At 35.1% G+C, this 14340-nt stretch overlaps 1 protein-coding gene across 1 annotated transcript; it reads right to left on the bottom strand.

The window, feature by feature from the left end:
• Positions 1–3319: 3319 nt before the first annotated feature.
• LOC129271873 (mediator of RNA polymerase II transcription subunit 8-like) lies at positions 3320–14340 on the bottom strand. Its single transcript, XM_064106889.1, has 8 exons — positions 14217–14340; positions 11953–12071; positions 11423–11457; positions 11085–11194; positions 9447–9587; positions 8143–8224; positions 6455–6601; positions 3320–5154 (listed from the first exon to the last, which is right to left on the bottom strand). The coding sequence occupies exons 1-8, from the start codon at positions 14220–14222 to the stop codon at positions 5078–5080; spliced, it is 717 nt and encodes a 238-aa protein (XP_063962959.1). The 5' UTR covers positions 14223–14340; the 3' UTR covers positions 3320–5077.

The following is a 14340-nucleotide window of genomic DNA, read 5'->3' as shown; positions in this document are numbered from 1 at the left end:
GTTTCTATATTAAAACAAAGTACTGCATAGATCCATTTGACTTATTTTTTAAAAGCTTTGCACAAAAAAATAAATGTACTTGTTGCATACATAATATGCTATAGTAATGATACAAAACAAAACTGGAACACAAGACAACCAACTACCAATATATTTTTATTCACTAATGTAATACATGTTGGAATGAATCTTCAAATAATTTGAAAAAAAAATTGTCTGAGTGCTTCTAGCATGGCACTGAAAAGCTGCTCAACATTTTGTGAATATATTTAATCGGTTTGTCACAGAGGCAAAATAAATGTTTTTGCTACCCAACTCCAGAAACCAGTTGAGCAATCAAAAATAAGGTGAAACTGTAGACAAAAATATATTATTTTGACTTTGATGTCTTAATGAAATTTTATGCATTTATTTACATAATTGGGGGGGGTAAATTTTGTGCCATGACTGAACAACTACTAAGAGTGCCCTCAAATAGAGGAGAATTTGGAGGAAAATATAATTAGAGGAAATGATCATTGTAGACAACACAACCCAAAGTTTTTTCCATGTTGAAAATGACTTGAATCACTAACAATTCTTGACTTCTGACATTTTCGTCGCTCAGCAACAGCCTACACGGCTCTAACATGCTTGAAAATTTCAATTAATTTAAAGGATACCATGCATATACAGGAATCATTGAACACGTAATAGCTAGGCTAATAAAATGGAAACCATAGAATTATATACATGAGAGCAAAGATTGAATATGTTTTTGGAAAACATACAAGGAAAGAAAACTTCATTTCAACAACTGAAATTTTCATTGAAAGATACCAACGTTCATTTTTAAGAACTGAAGAATATATATTAATCTTAACTAGGCCAGACAATTGAATTTAAGTTTAATAACAGGGCGTATTCAAAGAAAGAAATTCAGTCTAATAGATATGTCTCAGGATTATAGATTACAAGGTTCGGTGTTCATTCTGCTGCAGTACTGATGGCTAGTGGTATGGCATTGTTGCACATTAATCCAACTTGACCCAGGGGAGGTGAATGGGTACCAAGCATTCCAAGCAAGAATATCTTTGATAAAATAAAATGCTTAAGCATCTCATTGGCAGCTCTGCAAAAGCTAAGGAAATAGTATGCAGCGATCAAAAATATTTATATAAAGCACTGTTTCACATTATGATTATTATAAATAAGTCGAATTTCAACAAAATACTTGCCTTACCTTGTGGCCAATTTTGAGGAAAGTGAAACAGAGGAGAACAAAGTTTTTTTTAGCTTAGATTTAATTGTCTTATCCACCAAAATAGCCTGGGCTAGTTAAGACATGGACCTATTACGTAATAGGTCCATGGTTAAGATTAATGTTTTTTCTTTAGTTATTAAAACAAATGGGTTTTTCAATGAAATTTTCCGGAGGACAACAATGTTTATTCTTACTTTTAATTGTACATTCCAGAAATAAAACTGATTGCATTTCAGTGGTGATTGAAAAAGAACTCAATGACATTGGACTGCCTGAAAGGATTACACAAATCCACCATCATGGGTGATTTCAATTACGGTGTTGAGAACTTAAATGGGAATCCAGCCTTGGTCATAAAATGTTGCGATGGAAAGGAGAAAAATAAATAAAACAGAATGGTGAAAGTTTGAAAGAAATCAGACAAGCAATAAGAAAGATATGACTGCTTTAAAATTGAGATCCCTACTGGACTATAAAGATTTCAAATTGGGTAAGTAAATTATGACAAGGGGCAAGGACAACTTTCCCATAGGCCATCTACTTAATTATCAGGGATTTTGTGGTTTTCTCCTAGGTCCCCATTCCCCTGGGGCAGTAATCTAAATATATATAACCCAAGTAGTATTTTGTTTCATGTCCTCATGAAATAAAAATATAATTTGAAGTAAAGCTTTTGAAAAAAAAAATGACATTTTAGCCATTTTAGGTATTGGAGTACATGGAAGAGTCCTTGCCTTATATCACTATGACATCCCATATGTGGCCAATTTGAAGTCTTTATGGGTCTACTGATTACCAATGTTTACAACTTTTAAAAATTCACAACTTTCGTGTTGTTCTTCCGATGTTGTTCAAACTTTCACCTATCAACTTGTCTGATTTTTCTTTTTCCACTAAAACAAGTTTTACTTGGGTTGGATTCCCCTTTAAAGGTCAAGTCCACCCCAGAAAAATGTGGATCTGAATAAATAGAGAAAAATCAAACTAGAATTTCGCTGAAAATTTCATCAAAATCGGATGTAAAATAAGAAAGTTATGGCCATTTCAAAGTTTCGCTTATTTTTCACAAAACAGTTATATGCATAACTCAGTGACATGCAAATGAGTCAGTCGATGATGTCCATCACTCACTATTTCTCTTGTTTTTTATTGTTTGAATTATACAATATTTCATTTTTTACAGATTTGACAATAAGGACCAACTTGACTGAACCATATAGCGTTAAACAATGCTAATTCCACATGTTCAGAGAGGAATTAATCGTTGTTTCACTTGACAATGAGGTGAAAATTAGAATATTTCGTATCTCATATAATGAAATACAAAAGAAATAGTGAGTGGATGACGTCATCAGTCTCCTCATTTGCATACAGACCAGGATGTGCATATAACTGTTTTGTGAAATTAAGCGAAATTTTAAAAGTCATAACTTTCTTATTCTACATCCAATTTTGATGAAATTTTCAGTGTTATGCTGGTATGATTTTTCTCTTTTTATTAAAATCAACTTTTGGTTGGGGTGGACTTGTCCTTTAAAGGAGAATGAAACTCTTGGAGCAAGTTAGCTTTTGTGAAAGCAGAAAAATCAAAGAATAAGATCAACAAAAGTTTGAGTAAAATAGGACTAGCAATAGAAGAGTTATGAGCATTTGAATGTCGAGATCACTAATGCTATGGAGATCCTCCTTTTGGCAATGCGACCAAGATCTATGATGTCACAGATGAACAACTCTCCCCTTTTGGACACTGAAAATATACCCCAAAACATCTCTTTTTGCTCATTCTATAATCATATGACAAAATGATTCATCAATGATATAATGTTGTGAAACCTCTGTACTTGTCCTCTCATAAAGAGAACACCTCACCATGTGATAGACTCTATAAAAGTGAGAATATAAGTGAAATAAGTACTAAAGTAATGAGGGAGTTGTACGTGTGTGACATCACAGATCTTGGTCGCATTGCCAATGGGAGGATCTACATGGCATTAGTGATCTCAATATTCAAATGCTCATAACTTTCTTATTATTCATTCAATCGTCCTAGAATTTTCAACAATATGTTTCTTTGATTTTTCTCTTTGATATGGATTCAGCTGGTTTCAAGGGTTTCATTCTCCTTTAAGAAACGAGGCATTTGTTACCTTCCGCTTGGTCTCATCCCAGATTATCTACAACTAGTTTGGTCTAATTTCCGGATAAGCTATACTAGTTTTTCTCTTATCTACTACTACTACTACTACTACTAGTAATACTACTACTACTAACATATTTACCCAGGGTAGCCACTTCAGTGAAAACTGTTCTCCAAGCGGGCCCTGCTATCATCATTACCCTTGGTTTAACTAGACTGCCCAGGCATTCAAGGAATTTCTTCCTACTGGGTACCCATTCACCTCACCGCGAATGAGTGCAACACAATGTGGGTAAATTTCTTGCTAAAGGAAAACACAACATGACTTGGAATCGAACCTATGTCCCTCAGATTGAAAGACAAGTGTCATAACCACTAGACCCTTAACAAGGTACAGAAAAATACGTAGCCAAAGTGGAATTGGACCATTTGAACAATAGACTAAATGACAGATACACAACATGATAGTGACCAAATGGTGATTGATTACCGTAGACCAAGGCAAGAGGTCCATATGTACCCACCGCTAAAATTGAAAAGAAAATGTAGGGAAAGTTTAAAATATTATATCTAGCCCTAATCTAGAACATACATGATGGGAAAGCCGGAATACAGAAAATATGTCTTTATTCCGTCAAATTTCTGTGCAGAATCGAGCATGTTATTGTGCATAGACATTGTTTTATTTCCCGGGGGGCCAGTCAGATGTATTACTGTACACACGCGCGGCCAAATTATTTCCAAGCACCCCCTAAACTAGTTTTTCTCTGTGTGCAAAATACCACACTAAACAAGTTTTTCGCGAGCTTTATTAACACATTTTAGCCCCTAAGCAAGTTGTCTCCAGAATTTGACCCCTGAACATGTTTTGTCTTCATGCTAACAATATATTTAAATATAGACAAAATTATATTCATGGGTATTGCATACCCCCAGTGCATTTAGGGTTAAAATACCAAAATCAGGAAGAACCTGAACACTTTTCAGAAACGAGGAGGAAAAAGCCCCAGGAAAAAAACATACCCTAAACACGTTTAGCTAGTCTTAGAAATAAAAGCTTTGGAAAAAAAAACATACCCTAAATACGTTTGACCCTGCAATTGACCATTGACCAGTCTTTCAAAACCACCCTTATTTTTGAAAATCAGTGTTTTTGATACCCTTAACGAGTGCACGCGCGGCCCGCATCCAAAACCGTAAAGACACCCCTTTAAACACGTTTTTTGGTCATGCGTGTGTACATCAATATATTTGACTGCCCCCCCCCCCCCTTTATTTAGTCAGAAAAATAAAATTACTATGGACTGAAGCATAGACTAGTCAAACTATCTTTTCATAATTCCTCAAAAACACTTCAGCGTTTTCTTGCTAGCATTGTGGTCAGAGATTTTGACTCATCGAGGTGAGCTCGATTCCCAATGTAAGTTAAAGGGAAAAAAAAAGTTATAGAGTGAAACCAGAAGTGAGAATACTTGGAGGTCTCGACATCCTTCTGTTATTCGGTGGTGGGTACGTATCCAACTATTTCCTAGACCAAATTGATAGTTGACCAATTTGGTTCAGCCATGTGGTGTTAAAAGTGCTGAGAATTACCCAGTTCACCGGTATACCAAGAAGATACAACGCGCCTCAGCATGATAGAGGTCAATTGCTATACATATTTTATTGTCACGATCATCGGCTTTTGTATCACATTATTATCTGTGATGATAGGGATGACCACTTCCAGACTTGATATTGGTCCTGATACTACTGGGCATCTTACCAACAGGAGCTGAAGAAAAAAAACAGAGAAAGGGGAAGAGAGATGGATTTAATTAACTTGAGGAACATCAATTGATGAATTAAATAAATATTCATATCATAAATATCAATTTAGTCATTTTAAAAGACCCCATTAAAAGAGTACCAAAGTGATCACACATCTTTTTTTATTTGCAACTTCATTTTTGGGGGGATCTTGGATGATGAAAGCAATCCACTGCCCAAACTGGAGGGCAATCTGGGTAGGTTTCTACCAGAAACTGTAGACCAGCCATCAACAACTTTAAAAAATGCCCTTACTAAAGACCCAATAATTCACAAAAAAACTAGACCACACTCTCCAGCACACCTCCAGTTCTTCTTGGAAGTATTTTGGAGGAACATCATACCAAGTACCAAGAATCGGTTCAATGGAGTTAGACATATGACCACATGAATAGTTTATTAGCCCCATTGAAATCAATCATTGTTGGCCGGGTCCTCCATGTTTGAATTTCCTACTAACTTTGGGCAATGGATATTTTTCATCATGCATCTCTGAGAAATGATATGAAACTGAAATTATTTTTTTTTTCAATTATTTTGCGCTCCATTTACTCTATTCAAGCAATGACCCAACAGTATCATCAATTATAGTTGTTGTCATAAGTGGCCAGTAGAAAAAATCGAACTAGATGAATTTGGCCTTGTGTTTCTCCTCCAATTTGAACTGATAAAGGTGTACAGAAGAGTGTCTCCCTCCTCTAGTTTTAAATTGCATAATGGAATGGCTCTTTACCTGCAAAGGTGGCAACTCACCACAATAAGAGGCCCTGATTTGACAATCAATCTGGGGTACAGAGATCTGCGATGATGAATACCGTAGTCTTAGTAAAGAAATATTGGCCAACTTTGCCAAAGAAGAGAGGGTAAATCTACCATAAGTCTGCTTTCAGTTTGTAAAGCACAGGAAAATCATTGCTGTGCATGCTTTGAACATAATATACCTAGATCACATACAGAGAAATTTAAAACCCTGTAAACTTGAATAGGCAAGTATGTTTGTCGCCACCTACAGTTGTGCTCAAAAGTTAGTGAACCCCACCACAAAATGAACATATATTTAAAGTGTTCAAGTTCTGCCATCTTTTAGATATTTAATTAGGAAGTCAGGGGATTAAATATTACATTCAATAAAGTTTGTTTCTCTGGGCTTGCCGAACATTGTAGTTTTGTTGTCTACATTCAACACTCAGCATGAAGGAAGGCATTTTGTGGTGCAATTCACTGTCTTTTGAGCACAACTGTATTATCCAAAGAGTTTTCTTTACCATGTTGCTCGACTTGTCGCGCCATCTGAGCTGCCATCTGAGTAGGCATGGGGTTTTGTCTCTTGATACAGCCCTTACCAACACTGATTGCCGCCACTAGAACATTGGTGTCCGCTGGAGAAGAGGTTGACATGTTCAGCCGAGATGCTGTGATGATATAAAAGAAGAGCAGGATTTTAGATTGATAATATAACAATAATAATCACAATAATTTGTACTTAAACACATTTTAGAACCACTACAATAAATAGTTTCTAAATAAATATTGACATCGAGAAACAAAATATGAATGTATGGTATCAGATCTGCTACAAAAAGAATTTGTCTGCAATTAATAAAGAGAAGTTGGCACTCGATCAAAATAGAGTTTTATGCAAACTCGCAAAATCCAATAAACAACTTTTTCTGTATTTCAAATCCTTTACATCGTGATCATTATAAGGCACACACAATCATATAATCTAGTACATGTAATGGATTAGAATGGCAACATTCACTTTTATGCGGATTTACCAAAGCTCACACTCTCTCAATGACAAACAAGTGGAATGCCTATGGCGGTCTCACCTGCATCACGCGATTCAATATAGCAGCAGTGCTGACTTTGAAAACTAATATAAAATAATTATTCACAAAAAACACCATTCATATAATGATACAATACAACCTTCATTGACATTTGACCTTGATAATGTGACCTAAAACTTGTCAGTGATACTTGATTACCCCTATATCCACATTTTATACACTATATCTATAAACTTTGAAAGTTATGATAGCAATCTAATAATTACCTCTAAAATGGCCAAAGTTCAATTACCTTAAATGACCTTTGACTTTGGTCATATGACCTGAAACTCGCATGAGATGTTCAGTGATACTTGATGACTCTTATGTCCAAGTTTTATGAATCAGATCCATAAACTTCCGAAGTTATGATGGTAATTCAACAGATACCCCCATTATGGCCAAAGTTCATTGACCTTTGACCAAACTTTTAAAGTTATGATGGTAATTCAACAGATACCCCCAATTTGGCCAAAGTTCATTGACCCTAAATGACCTTTGACCTTGGTCATGTGACGTGAAACTCAAGCAGGATGTTCAGTAATACTTGATTAACCTTATGTCTAAGTTTCATAGACTAGGTCCATATATTTTCTAAGTTATGATGACATTTCAAAAACTTAACCTTAGGTTAAGATTTTGATGTTGATTCCCCCAACATCGTCTAAGTTCATTGACCCTAAATGACCTTTTAACTCGGTCATGTGACCTGATACTCAGGCAGGATTTAATTAACCTTATGGCCAAGTTTCATGACCTAGGTCCATATACTTTCTAAGTTATGCTGTCATTTCAAAAACTTAACCTTCGGTTAAGATTTGGTCCGCAGCTGCCGTCGGAAAAGCGGCGCCTATAGTCTCACTCTGCTATGCAGGTGAGACAAAAATGGCCAAGAATGCATATATTTCCATGATTTCTTTTTTTTAATGTGTTTTCAAACTTTTCACAGATTCCTTAACGTAGCTATCGCACGGTTAACAAAATAGGAGATTCCAAGCTTTACAATTATAGGTTAATTATAGGTTATTTGTCCATTGTATTTGTGATGAAGTTATGATAAATCATTGATAATTCTCGGTTTCGTTTTTTTCTAGAATGCAATGTATGTTTCATATACTCACAATCAGGATCCCATGTGTCTCTTTGAGTTGATAACATACTAAGAAGATGAGTACTTAGTCTGTTCAGGTTGTCAATCTGTTTCTGAAAGACAAAACAACATTGTTTAAAAATTCACATGTATACTCTAATCAGAGAGAGAGAAACAGACAGAGACATAGAGAATAATAAATAATATAGCATTTGTATAGCGCACGTATCCACCTTTCTAGGTGCTCAAGGCGCTCCTCTATTACCCCGGCTAAGCTAGTCTACCAATTCCGGTGCGCAGAGCTTTTTGAGGAATTACTTTCCTGCCGGTACCCATTTACCTCACCTGGGTTGCGTGCAGCACAATGTGGGTAAATTTCTTGCTGAAGGAAATCACGCCATGGCTTGGAATCGAACCCACGTCCTTCAGATTGAAAGACGAGAGTCTTAACCACTAGACCACGACGTCCCCGAGAGAAAGATAATCAAGATAACCCACAGTATTTCCTTAGATTTCCATGAATCTTAAATCTTCAAAAACCTTTCATGACAACACTTCAAGGTTCTCTGATTAGGGTATTTGGTAAATCTGCCATTCTTGTTTGTTCACAGGATGCATGCCTTTTTGTAATACATGCAAGCTTTGCCATAATTGTGATGCCATTTAGTCCTGGTAATCCTGAGAGATTGGTCAATGGCAGTGTCACCATTTATTAATCAGTGTCTCTTCAACACCACTTAAACACTACAATTGTCCTGACATCTCATCTGTAGATCTACCCTGCACTTGGGATTTATTGTTCAGTTTTATATATTTCTGGAAGTTTTCCATTCTCACTTGTAGTGCATGTTTCCTAGGACTACACTGCCAACCCAGCCTTTCATGATAAAGATAAATGAAAGCATTTGCAGTAAGCACTGTTTTAACACAAAAAAATCTGGAAACCCAAGAATAATTGTCACTATATCATTTTGGATCTTGATTCGGTACAATTTCATGAACTGAACTTTGTGAAATCATGAAATAAATCTAAGCTGAAAAAACGGTCACAGTATAGATTGCCAACGCAGATAAGCTCCTTTGGGACAGTGTATTTATACAGTAATTATTGCTTTGAAAAATACCCAACATTTTGCTTCAATCCCATGCTTATTTGCTAATTTTTCAGCACAATTTTATTATTTATAGTGCAAGCAGACACGTGCGTGAATGGTCATTTTATAGGATTCTGAACGAACTCATTTGAAATTGTTACTACAACTGACACATTGGTGAAATATGCATTATGAAACACACAAATTGAAAATTGAGAAAGTACATGCAGAAAGTGCAAACCTTGGCTAGTTCAGGGGAAATCTGCGCAGCATCTTTGGACAATGTCTGCTCCTTCTCCTCACTCTCTGGTTCTGGCTTTGTACGGAGATAGTTTGGAACTACGTCATGGTTGAAAGATGGCACACGTCCCTCTGTTACTTTCTACGAAGGATTGAAAAATTAACAAATAAATGAAACAAAGCATGTAAAGAGACAATCCAATTTCTGCATTAGAAAGTAACTATTGCCAAAGTAAAGAGGTGGTATTTCTATAGAAAGTACTATATCGAGACTTGGTCTACTATGTTACAAATTGCCTGTTGTCATTAGAGACATTAAATCTGCAAGCAAACTTGCAAAAAAGGGCAAGAATAGAATAAGAAAAAAAAATGAAGGAAACTTAAAAATAGCTACCCTGTCATTAGACAGGCCTGTACAAAAAAAATTGTTACTTGCCCTGTCGGGCAAGTGATGAAAAAGTTTCTTGCCCGATAGAAAAAACTACATGCCCAATTTGTTTTACATTTTTTTATTATGACGGCACTACTCTTATTTTTAAAGGTCATACAAAATAACAATTGAGAATCATGTACAGTATAAAAGAGCACACATTTAAAAGTTTATTTTCAGCAACATAGCCTGAGTCATTAAGTTTATTTTGATTTTTTTTTCGCCATTTATAAATGGGCGTATTCAGCTCTTTATTGACACTGAAAAAGATCGTTTTATGATGTAAAAAAAAAAATTTTCAAAAGTGGAGTGGCTAAAATTTCACATTTTGCATCTTTAAATCCATGAAATGGTCATTTATTTCCCATATTTCCTTGAATTTTTTTAATAAATTAGTTGGAAACTATTAAGAAAATTAAGAATATTCACCTGTCTCTGTCTTTTCTTCATCATTTTATGATGTTACACTGGATCAATATTTGTTTAATTCTAGTCCCGCATGTAGACTTTCATGGGGTTTTTTTTAAACAGTTTTGATCGTTTTACACTTGGTCAACACCATAAAAGTCTACATGTGGGACCACAATAATAAAGAACATTTACCGAGTGTAACATCATAATAAATCAGAATCAAGAAAGAGAGTCAAATAGGGCTGAATATTCTTCATTTTTTTCAGTAGTTTCCAACTAAATCAAAACAATTTCAAGGTAAAATGGAAAATAGATGGCCATTTCATGGATTTTTGCAAAATGTGAAATTTTAGCCACTTTTGGTGTTTTTTTGTTGTTTGTTTGCATCGGCAAATTGCGCAAGATAGTAGCGCATGCGCAGTCATTGCACACATAGAACGCAAGATGCAATGGCATGGTTTTTCAAACGAGGTACCTGGCGATAAATTATTGGTAATTGGCGCTGATTTTACATCAGTTTCCACTGTTTTTTATTACTGGTTTGACATAATATGAGTGAGAGATAGTTGTGATTATCCAAAAGATATTGAAATTTAAAGGGTCTACTGGTATTTTATTTCCAAAACAACCACTTGTCCGATCGGGCAATTGACTTTGAGAAATGCTTGCCCGCACGTCCTTTTCACTTGCCCCGGGCAAGCGGGTTTGTCGCGCCCTGCATTAGACTTAGTATCAATCTCCACTCCTTGTGGCGTATTCCACCAATGAAGGTAAATGTTTGTGAAAGCAAATGCATACCTCTAGTTCTTCATCTCTATCTTGTGATAGTTTGAGTGGGAGAATGATCAGGTTCTTCAGTGCTGGAGTCTTATCACTCTTGAGATGCCGATGTAATGTGTTAATCTGACCTGTAATTTGAAATAAGATATTAATTGCTTTATTTATTATGCTACCATCTTAAAACCAAACAGAATATTACAAACATGATATTCCAAAATATAACACAAAGCAAAAAATTATTACATTCATATTATACATTGGCCTGCAACCAAAGTTTTCAATAACTTTGCTAGAGTAATATCATCTTTAATATGAACGGAAATTATAGTAATTTGACCAATGAAAAAAATACATACCTGATAATAGAGCAAAACTGTTGAGAACAGATGGCCTGCAAAGACAGATAGATTAATAGAAGATTTAGACTATTTTCCCTACAATTTTTCGGAGAAAATACTGTATCTACAATGCGGTCATACCAATTAAAATAGACAGGAAAACTTTGAGATTCCATTTTGGATATTCATGTCTTTAAATTGAACAAAGTCATGCATTAATTTACTTTTTTTTTTTGATTCAATATATTGGTTTAAAATTGAAATACCGGTACTTAATTTATTATACATGTGGTACAAACGGAGCATTTTATTAGCACATTAGCTATACTTGGTTGATTTATTTAATTATTTTCTTTTAAGCCATTATTTTCTTTTAATAAAATCAACATATTGTAAGGGTGCAAACTGTAGATTAAGAAAAACAAAGTTGTGGCTGAGAGCTTTTAGCTGTGAAAATATTATATACCCATTTTTTTTTCAATTTCTTTTGGTTGTTTGTTTTCTTTTTTTTTCATTAGTATTGTCATAATGCTGTCGTGTTAACTTACCAACTGAGAGTTTCATGATGATGTTCAAGTTTCATGAGAAGGTCTGTTAGGGCCTTCTTCAAATCGTTGACTCTGCTCGAGATGTAATCCAAAGAATTGTCCAAAACTTTGTCTTGATTCTAAAATTAAAAAAGAAAAAAATGACGGACGCGTCCGTAACGTTGGGGAAGAACAATAGGAAACAAGATGGCGGCGTAAACATCGGGCAAGTCTCTTCCGTCTTTTTATAATATTTTTCTCATTTTTTGGATGAATTCTTGTTTAAAAATAAAATTGATAGCGTAGAAATGTTGGAAATGAAGTTGTATCCCATGCGCATGATTTAGGGCTAGATCTTTTAGAAGTAGAAATCTCAGGGGCGAAAGTTTCAGGTTTTTGGCCGGTACGTGCAGATGAATGGAAAGGAATTCCTGGCTTCATGGAGAGTAAGTATACGTTAGTAAATTATTTTTACTCTCTAGAAGCCTCCTGCCCTGGCTAGGCGCATGAAGGTTGATAGATAAATAAAATTCACCTCTACAAACCGATTTCACCTTTTAACTATGGATTTCCTAGGGAAATCCATCCGGGTGTGTAGGTCTTACTGCAGCGTCTATGGAAAGAGTGTCAAGGCTCCATAATGAAGAAGTATATGTCAAAATATTTAAAAAACATCATCATGGAGTCCTCAACTTCAAGGCTAGGCCTACTATATATCCGCATACCAGGGGCCCGTTTCTCAACACCGTCATAAGTCTAACTTCTTGACTAAATCGGAGATAGTGAGCTACTTGTCCGCTAACCGTTTCACGAAGCCCTCTTTACCAAGATCGGGTACAACAACCTCACTAAATATTTATGACACCTCCGAACCTGTCATAACTTCTTTCTTAATGACGTAGTGGCATCACGTGGGTAGACTATGACATGCAAAAGCGCATAGAAATTTTAAAATCATAATCTTACGTAATCATCATAGAGGTTGAAGTTACATCACAAAACAAGTGGGTTAATGCATTCAATGATAATTGTAATACAAAGAAACTATAAAAACTATTGGTAAAACGCCACAAAACCATTCATTTTGAAATAGTAAAATGATTTAATCGATAAATATTCTACCACGTCAGGCCATCCATAACTGAACTCGTATTTGTTGTTTTCAGACCCCTATTAACAGTTGGATAAATTCTATCTCTAATTTATGCATATAATTTGTCAAATATCGTATGTTCCGGTATGATGGTATTAATGGTTAAAAATGTTTTGTTGAACTATATTTTGATGACGTTCGGAATCGTAAAAGACCGCATAATTATCATCATTTTACAAAGAAAACCGTTATGGTTTACTTTCGTAAACTATTAAAATTGGATATCCCGGGGGTACCCAATCTCAACGTCCACAAGTGATTTTTTAGTCATGAAATGAATTATTCATAATTTCATTTTCTCTGCAATTGAATGCTCAAGTCTTCATGGTCTAAGTATGTATGATGCATAATTCACCTGTGCTATTATTTTGAAAATATTTATTTCCCAATTTATCACAATATTTGCAATTTTGTCATAATTTTTCTTTTTGAATATTAATGCTATTTTGTGACTAAGGCTACGTCTCGTCTGCTCTTTCTACCGATAGTATCGATATCAAGGTATTCTAGTTAGGAAACTTTTCGAGAAACAGATTTAGTAAGATTGGAACTAACTCCGTGGTTGGTGGATAAAGATATGACTAACTTGTCCATGTGTTGAGAAACGGGCCCCAGAGTATACTAATTACTTAGTATTGTAAATTTGGACTCAAAAAGTTTCGCAAGACTCGAGGGAAAATATTCTTGGAATGACGTGGCGCAATTTTCAAACGTAATATATAATTTAGACTAACGTTAGATACCACAAAAAAATTTGAGGCATCAGTCATGTCAGTCATGCCATCACATTTTGGCATTTTTTGCGGTAGAAAAATTTGATATTTTATTACCCATAATTCCTCAACGGTTGGACGAATTTTCTTTTTTTTTCATTTCTAATGCAAAGACCTTTCATTTGATGTATCATTCGCCAATATTAATTATTATCTTAATTTGGGGGTAACCGTATAGGTTACTTGAACTTTGAAGTTCAACTTACTTACTTGCAGTTGCACTTACAGTCAGATTTGGAGACGCAAATTTAAACGAAAGGGACTGGAATTAAGTTTTAGGGAAAATTAGACTTCATTATGGGACGTGTGCCTCCTAAATTCCATAAAATAAAAATATATTCTATTAATTCCGACTTTACCTGCATTTTGAAGAAAATGATATCGCGACACCACTTCAAAGAAGCCTCTTTTTGAGGCAGTTTATCAGGGCTATTTTCCTTTTCTTCAAGCGTCAGATGACAGTCAACAAACGCAGAGGGCGTC

This window comes from Lytechinus pictus, chromosome 11, assembly GCF_037042905.1.
Source record: "Lytechinus pictus isolate F3 Inbred chromosome 11, Lp3.0, whole genome shotgun sequence".
Classification (NCBI taxonomy): domain Eukaryota; kingdom Metazoa; phylum Echinodermata; class Echinoidea; order Temnopleuroida; family Toxopneustidae; genus Lytechinus; species Lytechinus pictus.
Note: the sequence above shows the minus strand (reverse complement) of the source record. Positions and strands in the feature narration are given on the sequence as shown.

Excerpts from the sequence above, each read along its gene's own strand:
- LOC129271873 (XM_064106889.1), bottom strand. Across the intron at positions 11,195-11,422 it reads CAGTTTTGCTCTATTATCAG|GTCAGATTAACACATTACAT; the intron begins GTATGTATTTTT and ends TTCAAATTACAG. Across the intron at positions 6,602-8,142 it reads AGACACATGGGATCCTGATT|CATCTCGGCTGAACATGTCA; the intron begins GTGAGTATATGA and ends ATATCATCACAG.